This window comes from Bombus huntii, chromosome 2, assembly GCF_024542735.1.
Source record: "Bombus huntii isolate Logan2020A chromosome 2, iyBomHunt1.1, whole genome shotgun sequence".
Lineage (NCBI taxonomy): Eukaryota > Metazoa > Arthropoda > Insecta > Hymenoptera > Apidae > Bombus > Bombus huntii.
This window is the reverse complement of record NC_066239.1, coordinates 7,852,203-7,864,592: the sequence shown is the minus strand read 5'-3', so window position 1 is coordinate 7,864,592 and position 12,390 is coordinate 7,852,203. Positions and strand designations below refer to the sequence as shown.

The following is a 12,390-nucleotide window of genomic DNA, read 5'->3' as shown; positions in this document are numbered from 1 at the left end:
TTATAAATTTCCAGTTATTCGAATTATTTATTCACTTTACCATGTAGCAATCAATACAAAAGAATCTTCTTAACATCTGTATAACAACTGTTTAACATCATTATCATGTATAAATATCCCTCGTTTTTAGGTTGTGTTGCTTCTCAACTAGTGAGTTCATTAAAGTTTCCTAACAAGAAAATGTAACATAACTTTACATCGTATGTCGAATTTACTATCAAAGAGGAATCCAAAACAAAAACAAGTCAACGATCACACGCCTAACAATACAAAAATAAATGCTTACCTGTTATGACAACAGCCCAGAAGAACGAGACGTGTACCAAGAGAGAGATAATACGGAGAAACAAACTGTTATCCAAATCACATATTACCAATCACCCGATCACCAATGCATTCGAAGATATGTGGACGAGGATTCCTCGAGACTTCCTGGTGGCATCGATTCCTGCGCTTGCTAACCAAGAATTGTTCATTGTTCACTTGCTTGCACAAAATTATGACAGCAAACCGAGAATGGAGAGGAAACCACCGTGGATCTGCAGCTGTCTACGATAATAGGCACGTGTACCAGCGATCCATTCGCGTACACGTGTATACGCCGTGGCGCGTGAGACACACACGCTTTGACTATCGATTATGCGCGAAAAGCTGTAGGGCAATGTAGAAAAAAAATGGTCCCTCGAGAGACTCGCGAGCTACCACTACCACCATAGGCGGCTTTTCTACGGAGACAACTCGTCCTGCGGCGTTACGGACGGACAGCTCTGACAGGAGGCGTACACGCGCGCCTCCATCCATCGCGCATACGTTCACGCGCATCGTGCCCTCGGCTCATTAAGCAGGCGCGCCAACTGTAACGCTTGGAATCTTACCAGGCTATCGTAAACAAAAGCTGGCTTATTCTGTGACTTTGAACTTCAAAATTAATCTATACAATCTACACACGTAATAAAACAGTAGAAGGGTTGTGTTTATACATTGAATAAACAACATAAAACATCAGTCATTCAGGAACAGTCATAAGTTATGGAGTCCAAAAAGCTAATCTTTGCAATTTTTGTCTGTTCGTTTGCACTCGTATCACTGCTTGTTAAAACTACTAAAAGTAGGAACTACTTTGAACGGATTTTGATGGGGTTTTCTCTGGTGTAGAGCTTAATTTTTAGGAGAGAAAATAGGATATATTTTATCTCGATCCGTTTTGTAGAAGCTAAAAATAGCCTAGCATCTGACTTGTATGCGCTCCCATATTTGGTAAAGGTCAAACAATATGTCTAAAATCGAAACTTTTTATAATTTAATATTTTTTTATAATGGGGTGTAATGTAATTGTTACTATAAAAAAATATATATACATAATGTAATAGTCGTGTATTTTGTAATAATTTTTATTAGAGTAGTCGAAGTGATCAATTATTCGGTCAACATGTAACTGAATGTAATAGATAAAATATTCTATATCTATTTACGTTATTATAGACAAACTCTAGATCGACCATTCTTAAGATCTTTCGTTATCTAAAAAAGCCAAACAATGACAATATGTACTAGTTTACTATTTACTATTTTGTTTATAAAATTCAATAAATTGAAATATATTACAGCTAAATATAAAACACAACAAAACAAAGAAAATATATAATTAACTTAGAAGAATTTAGAAAGGGAACTGTATTTTATGCAAACATGCAATGAACTATCCGTTCATTTTATGTCAAATAACACGGTAGAGAAGGGAAAATACACCATTCAAAATAAATTAGAGGATCAAGTTCCTGTACAATGTAGGAAAGTGAAACGATGAAGGGATGAAAGAAACATGACATACTCCAGGTGATAATGACTTTTTAATGGACTAATTTTGTATGCTAAAGCTTTCAAGCTACTAAATTTAATATCAGTAAGGATAATTTGTAGTGTTGAAATCTTTAAAATATTGTAGTTTTTCTTATATAAGCATAGTAGCATTTTTTAACATACAGTGGCAAAATTTTATTATTTTCAATTAATTTTATTAATAATTTTTTACATCTTCCTTTTTACAATTTTTTTACATTTAATAAATTTTTTTTAGTTTTAAATATCATAATTGGTAGAAACAGATAAAAATTACTCTCTGAATTTATAAGAATGATTAAATCTGTACTATGCAATAATTATAACCGCAAAAAAATTTTAATTTTGATTGCTGTGTATCCATTTCATAGAAATTTTACACATTACGTACCTACCACTTTATACTTGTTTCGTCTTCTCCTGCACTTGTTTCGTTCCATACGAATTACAAATAACTGCAAAATAACACGATAGTGATTAGATATATATTCAAATAAGATGCATTTTATTATCTATTCATTACTTCGAATAAGGAAATTAATATGAAACCATCAGAATGATTAATTGGTGAAGAATTTCAACACGATTAATATATTATTTTATACGCATTACATTATATTATATAGTATAATATTTAATACATAATATATATAATATATATATATTAAAAAGGAGAGAAATACATATACATATATTAATATGTTAATTCTAAACTTCAATCTTGCAATATTCCATTGCACGATCGTAAAAAGAATTATCATGCAAATTGAAATATTATTTTCAAACATAAAAGAATTACTATTGCAATTAAATTATCATTCGAATGGTCGTATTTTTACGGCTGTTGGTTAAAGACACGTGTATCCCACGCAATGGTTCTTCATAATGAAAATTTTCAAACAACTGGACGAAAATTAGCCTACCTCTATCGTAATCCATACTATCCTTGCTAGTTGAACATCCGCACAATAGTTAGACCATAGCCTACGAATATTTCATTTGCTACTCTCAAGGACGCAAAACCGTCCCAGTGATACTCCCATGTAATCGATCAGCCTTAGACGACCACTTAATTTTCCGGTATGTTTCAAGGCTTACATTTTTCCATACTTGTTTTAAAATCGAACTTCACACAAATTTGTTCTCAATTAGTAAACGAACCGCAGATATGTCATCTTAATAATGATCGTGTGAAAGTTTATAATCTAAAAATTTTCATATGATCAGTGTCGTAGCCAGAAAGGACTTAAAATACTATACTTCATTCACGTTTAAATGCGGGTTTCTTACTTAGCAATCTCCGGTATCATAACGTAAACACGTTTTGTAAACACGACAAAATATCAAAACATCTGGGCATATTTGTGCAGCAATATGTAATTACCTCGATCGAGAGTAATCGTTGCCACGCCTTAGAAATTTGCTATTGCATGTCCAACGATATCGAACGTGGAATAGCGATAATACGTCACTCCACTGAGCCTCTATAAATTCCAAATATGGAAATTTAACCGGCTAAATTAGAGCATCGACGAGTCGAGCTGGACACCGTTCCGACACGTTCAATTATAAACCACGATGCTTTAATTAGCGACAACGTTTCGAGTGTAACTTACGTAACAATAGATTATGGTTCAGCGGTACGCTAAAATTGGTTAAAATTTAACGCCTCATTTGTCCAACTAGCGGCTAACACTTATGCGGTATATTGAACATCGCAATACGTAGTTATGTATTATACACGAGTAAAATTGAAACGTGATACCTCTGTGACCGCGATACGTCGATGTTCGACTCTTGCACGATATCACAGGAGACCTCGTTAACACTCGAATCAACGGAGCTTCTGTTCGATCCACATACAATAGGAATATAGTTCCATTAACTTAACCCTCTGTATTCCTACAGTGGCTACGAAAAGTATCTCTACGCTATTGTATTTAGTATAACATTTATATAGCAATTAGTTAAGTCCGAGTATATCAAATTTCGTGTCATTTCGTACAATAGTATTTTCACGTGACTACAAAAAAAATGTGTCATTAGGAAATAAGGGTATGCACAAATACTTTTTGTCACCATTGTGCATCGAACTAGACGCGCAATTCTGGTTCTGTCTCATTTTTCCTAGCTTTTGTATATAAGATATAATTTCTGTTATATTAGGACTTTCGTAAATCTTCACGCCATGCAAGTGCCCTATAGATAAAAGAAAGTTCTTTTGCGCTATACGACAAAATATTTTTCGTTCTAATTTAGAAGGAACAAAAGTAGAAAAGATCTAGGTATATGTTAGCTATACTAGCATATAAGAGTTAATAAGGAATTTAAGTTAGGTGTAACCGTACTCGATATCATTTCTGTTCGAATTTCTCTGGTCCAATCGAAGGTCCGTCCATTCATGGACAGCACTATACGAATTTCTACAAAAATATTTGTATATACCTAATTTGTATATACCTAATATATACACGGTTATGAAGTAATTAAAGTTGTTTCTAAAAATAATGAACGAAAAATAATTGATATGCGAAGAAAAAACGCGGATGAAATTATGTTGTTTGGTTACTAGTTTCAAATAAGGAAACATTTATATTTCCTTATTTTTATATATTATATTATGAGTTGAAAGCTGCGCATCATACTTCTGAGAGTTCGCAGCCAGTTAGCAAATCAAGACTTAGTGAGCCGAGAGGAGGGGATAGTAGTGGTCAGTTGACGAAAGAACTTGAGAATATTTATACAGATTCATTAAGAACAAGTATTAAGAGCCAATTTCATTACTGTGAATACGAAAAAATCTTTTTGAGTAATTGCAAATAATAATTGTGTTGTTAGCGACAAAAATTATTTTCTACAAGCTCTCCGGTGTTTCATTTCGATTTAAATAATACACAATTCCGCTATAAAATCAAAGGTGAAACACAACGGTTCTATCGATTTAAAGTTGAAACTTAAAAAGTAAGGCGACCCCTGAATCGAATTTAACGTTGTGCCACTGATAGGATCCGTTCCGCAATAAAAATGTAGCAGCACGATATCGAGTCATGCATTGTCTAGATGCAGCAAATAGATAAGAAATACCGTGTGTGACGAATCATTCCTCGATATGACAAAGTTATCGATAGAGATCTTTCCGCAAAACATGATTAACGTAAAATCAATAGACACCTTGAACGCCCATGTCGTGACCAGAGAATAAGATATAAAGCGTTTTTATTTTTAACACAGTTATATTATTCATTTTTCGATGGAATTTAATTGATAAATCGCTATATACTATTATAGTTTACATATACTGAAACTTAAGATTTTAAGTAATTATAATCGCATGAAAGGCGTCGATAGAACGGGAAATTTTAATTCATTAAAAATTTTGATTATTTTACAATTATTTGAAGAAATTCATTTCATTTGTTTAATTTTTTTAATTTAAGAAATTGATTTTAATTTATTGGAGAGAGTTATTCGTTTAATTCTCGGGCAGACATTTACGCGTCTACCGTAACTGCAGTAGGTAAGAACATTCCTGCACAAACAAGGTTGAGTAACTGGGACTTTATTAAAGTACAAAACTGAAAAGTAAGGTCAGAAATGAGATGAATGTAACTGTAATCTATTGAGCATGCAATAGTGTATAACATTTCCGAAATGTTTTACTCGTACATTTCACTAAATATATTTATAGAATAACAATAATAAAAAATAATAACACACGAAGGACAAGAATTATAGATGATAGTATATAACATTTTCGAAATGTTTTACTCGTACATTTTACTAAATACATTGATAGAATAACAATAATAAAAAATAATAACACACGAAGGACAAAAATTATAGATAGGAGATATTTATTTATCTCTAAAATTGATTACTTTATTATATGAAAAGATAATATGAAATAAAACTTAATCAAGTGTGGTAGTATACTTACAAATATCAAATTAATGAAGATATTTATCTTAGAATGGAAACTAACGTCTGCACAGTAAACGATTGTATCCTAATTGCGTTTTACTTACTTATGTAGAATTTTTTGCGATAGTTCAGTATCATTATAACGTTTAATCAATTTGGCATATAAAGTCAAGCCTGTACTTATACATAATGACAGTTACTATAATTCAACAGTATATAATTAAATATCGTAAATATATGAAAAAGAACGTTTTATTGACAACAAGATAGATACAAATACAAATTTAGGGATTTGTATCTTCATTATACACAATATATTGATATAACTAATGGTAGCATATAATTAAATACATATAAAAATGTGACTCGAACAAATTATCATAAAAGCTAAATGTTCTTGTATCGGCAGTTTAAAGATGTTAAATATTGCTTTAGATTGTAGTCATTCCTACGAAAAATATCATAGAAAAATATGCATAGTATTTTTTTGCATTTCGAGTATTTTCTAATTGTGCGCCTTAATTAATCAGAACGATTTCTTCGTTGCAGAAATGCAACCTTCAAAACTAATTACAATTTTTGCCATTAGTGGTATATGACTAACCCGCATCTCAATCAAAATGTAATATCCCTAATGAGAAATTACATAAATTAAATTATACTGTCATTCTTATGCTTTAAATAATTATTTTCTTGGGATTTGCTTTGGTTAATTATTTTGCCCGCATTCTTCTGTTTTAAAAGAAAGTTAAACAAGACGTGCTTCAACAACTCTTAATTCAGGCTATCAACTTAAACAACATACACAATCACGAACTCCTAATTTTGATCAAAGCTCCTAGAAACTGTTTTACAGACTGTAATATGTAACGCGTGTATGACTTTCGCTTTTCTTTCCCAACACAAAGCACCAAATTATTTTATTTCGTTGTTTACTGATTCGCCGCAAAATTGAACACGGGATATTTTGGCGCGAAACGATTCGACACACCAAAAATATACTCGGATTCACCACGTTCCCACAGACTTCTAGCACCATTGGTTGATTCTTCGTATGATGGTGGAGCTATAATTTTATACATTAACTACTCTTAAACTATATCCTTTCTTAGAATACAATAGTTTAATTCATTAAAACTATATAATTATAAGAAATACATGAAAATATTCTTACGCAGATTAGGATACAAATTCGATGGTGGACTTCCGTCAACGCTTGAAACTGGAATTCCTGTCATCGTCCACCCAATTTCTGAGGGTTGTGGATATCCTTCGGCCGATGGAGCACTTGGAGTTTGATAATTTATTAATGGTACCGTGCCCACAAATATAAGGGTGTTCTGCGTCAAATTTCGATGGTACCTAACATAGAATCAACCGCTCTAACTCATTCAAAAACATTTTTACGAGCAACTAGAATCGGTTTTATACAGCCAATTTTCCATTGTGTCGTTCAATTGCCATTCTTTGCAGATCATTCGATGAGTCATAGTATCATCGTATCATACAAATAGTGAATAGCACTGATTTATTTATAATGCTTCACAAATGTAATAACGCATGCATTTAATTTCACTTGAAACATGTAACATTAAAAAAAATTCTCTTATAGTAAAATTAATAGTATACAAATTAATTAATTAATTAATTAACTTTTGCGTATATAAAAATTAATTAATTCGCAAATAAAATATTCTGCATAAGGTAACATATACTAACCATCCTGAGACACAAGCTACGACTTTAAGATTATATTCCAGATCAATAATTCCACAATTCCTCAAGTTCGATGGAGGAAGTGGAGGTATATCGAGCTTCTGTTCATAATCTGCAGTTCCGTGTCCTTCGACGGGTCCTTTGGCAACTTCCGCTATCACAATTTCCTCCGTTTTAGTATCAGTGGTCGGTGTGGTAGCCCGAAAAGTCACGATCTAGACTTCATGTGATTCCATTATTATCTCGAAATATTTTCACTGATATCGCATATTTATCAGCATCATCAAACTGTATATACCTTACACAAAATGAGTTTTATAGTCTCCACAGTGATTCCTGACAAATTTTCAACGTTCACCTTTATTGGCATTGTTTGACCTGGTACGTATCCCCTCACTGGTAACGAATAGTTAACAGTTAATGATGGTGTTCCGCAACATAAGCAGCAAAACGTCTTACTCATTTCTACTTGCACCTTTTCCTGAAAATGTATGCGTTTCTTTATACCATAATAAAATTTTACTACATCAACTGTATGTACAAAAGTTAAACTATAAAACATAATATTGCTATAATTTTTATAAATTTTAAATATGAAAATTTTCACTCTCGATTTAATTTTCTACTTCGAAATGTATGCTAAATTTTAAGGAACTGAGTGTTCCCATAACTGTTTAACGAATGTCAACTATTTGTAGCTTTAATTTCAATCGTAAAACGTTCACCAAATTTTCACTGAATGGAGAATTTTCTGATGAATACGTACCGAGGATCTTACTTCTTGATTAAGGTCAAAAGGCGACACTACTGTAAAGGGGCTCTTTACTTCTTGATCGAATTTCCAAGGGCGATCCAGAGTCGCTTTGACTGTATACCGAACGTGGCCAAAATCGGATTCGAAACTGCTGGGTAAATTCATGGGTAGAATACATTGAAACGGGAATTTATGCTCGCCGCCTTGTATCTCGATTTCACCTCCTAAAGAAAATTTATTACTTTTTCCAATGAAAGTTCTAAACAATGAAATAATTTAAGGTAAAATTTTACCAGAAGCTGATCCAACAAGATAATACTTTGTATCGAAGTATTCTTCATGTGCGGTGACCGTCTGAGTTCCATCTCTGTACTGTCCTCTCTCATCCATATCCTGTTTGTCTGTTGTCCAACATGTATTCGCCACACCTTTTATTTTTACACATATGCCTGGAAAAATAATGAAATTGTTAGATATTATTATTAATCAATTGATATTCCTCTTACATAAATTATAGAATATCGTATACATATAACATTCTATGCTATAAAGAGAAATTACATATAGTTCAAATTCATCAATCTTAATTTCATACAGCATACGGTAATGGCTTTTAAATTTATCTAATTGAAATCACATATTGATTTAAGTACAATTGAATACAATTGTACTCCGATACAATATGAGTAAGATTGAGGTATTGTTTTTGTGAACATTGAAAGCTGATTATTACTTTCTTCACATCTTCGCTCTAGGTAATATAGATGTAATTTAATACTGAAATTAAATAGTTTTGTTACTCCATTTCATTGCGTATGATATAAATGTATATATAATATGTGATAGTATACATTGCCTTGTATGGTTCTAACGTTTAACTCGATTTCAGATAACTCTGAATAGTAAACTTATCAGAGCTCCATACTTTCAATTATTTAAGGCGTTTCACATTGCTCGGTTTAAACAAAAAGTGACACATTTTTGAAATTACCATTAACAATGAGATAATAGTGTAAAATTAACCGCGAGCCAACCGCAAGTTGATGCTAATAAAACATTACATCAACGTCAAATAAATGTCAAGAACATCGTACCACGAGAGAATCCTATAGAATATTTCTATGTGGCTGACATAAATGTAAAATATAAATAGCATCGCTTATAGAAGAAACGTTCGTGATCTGTTAAAAATGTTACAAGAGTAAAAGGTGATAAGGCGTAAAATCATAAAAATAATTAGCAAAAATAAGCAATAAAAATATATACAAATTCTAGAAAAATTAAATTAATAACAATATTCTATCATATGAGAGACTGTAATACAATAGCAAATAATAATATTAAATAATATTACAGCAAAGAAATACCAATACTAAATAAATAGTACCAATACTAAAATAGGATATTAGCTATAGTAAAGTAATTAGAAGAATATTGTTATATATAATATAGTAATACAATACAGCGTGACGAAAACAAGTGTTCCACGGCCGATCGCCACTGTTCATTTCCACTGTGCGGGTGTGTATAGTCGTGCTATAATTAAACTACACCTTACCACAAAGAAGAAAAAAATATTCTCCACAGGAATGCGGCGACAGGAGCTCGACAATATACATCGAATATCATTTCGAAATTAGAAGGAAACTTAGAATAGAACATGCTCCTACATAAGCAGTATACGGAGAATGCATCTAATATTATACATAGTTTCTCCCACACTCAAGTAATAGTTCTTTGTTCCACATTCGCTTTAACTTTTTAGAGTTCTTACAGATGGGAAATAATTTAACAATATCTCCTTAATAGAAAATACTAAATAATTTCACTTATTCCTTTGCTATTTAAATTTGAGCAAAACTTACTTTTCTAAATGTAAAATGTTTTTTAAATGTTTACAGTCATTGTTTAATTCTTCAAAGACCTTTTTCATTTAAATTACAGATTTTTCTTCGTTTAAATGATCTAACTAAACGAAGAATACTACAAATAATTCTCGTTACTTCTTCGTACTTACTGCCACTACCTCTCCTGATTTTCTAATACGACATATATCCTCGAATCTGTAAAATGCACTACACATCATGATCTGTCCGGCGACACATAGCCGTATTTCCAATAAGAAAGCCATATGAATGTCGCGTATCTCGAACACTTAGAAACACCTGTCGATCTCTAGATATTACTAATCGAGTATATACTATCACATATTACTCATCCGGAAATAACATCGTCTGACTGAGTCACTCGACAATACTTTCGAATATACATAACATACCACGAATCTTCTTCGTACTGTTTAATACCACGATGATATTTCCACTGACGGTCTGTCCTGGATAATAAGTCCCCCAAGGATTGTCGTAGATTATTCGGAAATCCTTTAGTCCCATGTCTGTTGCGACACGGTCACACCTTTCGCGGTCACTCGATTTATAAATTCGTTTTGTTTCTTTATTTATTAATTATTCCAGTGACGTTCTGGGATAGATGTGCGATCATCCAACATACGGTCGTTCATCCGTCGTTCTTGTTCCACACACTGAGCACACGCAGCGCGGCTATATCGAGCCGCTCGTAAAAGCCGGTCTGATCGTAGTTACGAGTCCACGTTACTACGTACCATTCGATATTTGTCTTCTGCGCACATACCAACTGACGCAGTGCTGGTAGAACGATGCTACAGGTCATTTCAAACGGATTATTGACAACGGCGCTTGTTAACTCTCGCGCTGAAAAATCTAAAAGAGAGGTTATGATTCAAAGAAAAGCTACGTTAAATTCAATATTTACTGTTTTGCTATACTTTGATCTTAGCTATCAGGCCTAGCAGTGATAAAAAGTAAGGTGACGTTAGATTCGTTATGTGCTATTCAACTGCACTTCGATCATTGGTATCAGACTGAGAAGCGATAAAAAAAAATCAAGGTGCAGTATAATAGTAAACGATGAACTTAATATCACTTTTCAATTTATCACTATTTTACGTATTATAGTATTTGCTATTATATCGATGATACAACTGATCCGTGGTTAACGTGAATATGTGTTATCTGCTTCTATAAATGCAGTTGAAATGTCGAAGTTTCGTAAAAGATAATGCAGGATAATGTAATGCAGGAAGCAAAACAAACGAGATAATAATTCAAATAATTTCTCTCATCATTTTGGTACACATTTTTTTCCGGTTTTTAAGCATCCTGTATATTCACACTGCGTCAACGATAACGTGAAAATACGACGATTATGGAAGAATATCATACTATCGATATTTATATGACCATTTAGAAGCTCCTGAATATTAGTACTTTTAAAATTATGCTCGCCACTTTTGAAGTTTCCCATATACACGCGTTCTATCAACGATGACGTAACAACATTACGTTGGCCCCATTGGTTAAGCGTGGATAAACATGCGCCCAGATAAAGTGTTTTCACGTATCATGGCGCTGTAGCCTCGTGATGGAACCGCGCATGCTTTTATTCAAGTCCAATGACGTCATAGGCGGATAACAGATAAGATAGCGATGATGTAATTGACGAAGACGGCTGATAATAAAGCTAACACTTATCCTCAAATGGTCGGACTCTTCCAATTTATTAAGATAATTAAACGAGTTATCGTTTTTATCGGTTATCTGCTTAAATTATAATTAACGGAATGATCGAAGTTCGTTTATACGATAGTCCTTAATATAACTTGTATTTCAAGAGATCCTAAATTTCCTATCAATGATATGTCGCTAAAAATACCAATGATTTAAAATTGATAGCTATTTTTAGAAATTACTTTCAAATACAACTGTTTTATTTTTAACGCCATGATATTTTATAGATCATGGGAAAAATACCAAAAGAGTAATTTAAAGATAAAAGTAAAAATTAAAACGTCAAACAATAAAAATAAATATCGATATAAAATAATGATTACAAATGAAAATTATAAGTAGAAAAGTATAAAATTATTATAGATAAAGTTCTTGAAGAAATGCATTTACGTAAAAAGTATATATAAAAACCAATTATTAATAAAATTCGAATGAACTTCTTTATTTTGATTGAAAATCTATTCTATTCTTTTCTAAAAAAAAAAAAGATTTACGCGATCGTTAAAGATTTAGTAATAATTTCTATAAAAGCTTGAAAATGAGACCAGTTAT

The 12,390-nt window shown here is 32.2% G+C and overlaps 2 protein-coding genes across 3 annotated transcripts in view; both read right to left on the bottom strand.

Moving 5' to 3' along the window:
- The window catches only part of LOC126878382 (potassium voltage-gated channel subfamily KQT member 1-like), a 30,895-nt gene extending 30,111 nt beyond the window's left edge, over positions 1–784 (bottom strand). Inside the window, exon 1 of the mRNA XM_050641162.1 lies at positions 287–784. The gene's annotated coding sequence lies outside the window, so the exon portion shown is untranslated. The remainder of the gene's footprint in view (positions 1–286) is intronic.
- A 5,210-nt stretch (positions 785–5,994) lies between these two features.
- Positions 5,995–11,551, bottom strand: LOC126878363 (arrestin domain-containing protein 17). Of its 2 annotated transcripts, none has more exons than XM_050641129.1 (7): positions 10,509–11,551; positions 8,524–8,679; positions 8,243–8,454; positions 7,775–7,957; positions 7,480–7,691; positions 6,935–7,122; positions 5,995–6,826 (listed from the first exon to the last, which is right to left on the bottom strand). In XM_050641129.1, exons 1-7 carry the CDS (start codon positions 10,621–10,623, stop codon positions 6,693–6,695), a joined length of 1,200 nt encoding a protein of 399 aa, XP_050497086.1. In that variant the 5' UTR covers positions 10,624–11,551; the 3' UTR covers positions 5,995–6,692. The 2 variants fall into 2 exon arrangements, with proteins under 2 accessions (XP_050497086.1, XP_050497087.1); XM_050641130.1 differs by lacking the exon at positions 10,509–11,551 and adding an exon at positions 10,248–10,457.
- Between the last annotated feature and the right edge of the window lie 839 nt (positions 11,552–12,390).

Coding starts and splice junctions, on each gene's coding strand:
- LOC126878363 (XM_050641129.1), bottom strand. CDS start 10,623: ATGGGACTAAAGGATTTCCGAATAATCTACGACAATCCTTGGGGGACT. Junction 8,455..8,523: donor TCTTGTTGGATCAGCTTCTG/GTAAAATTTTAC, acceptor AATTTTCTTTAG/GAGGTGAAATCGAGATACAA. Junction 6,827..6,934: donor GAATTTGTATCCTAATCTGC/GTAAGAATATTT, acceptor ATAAAATTATAG/CTCCACCATCATACGAAGAA.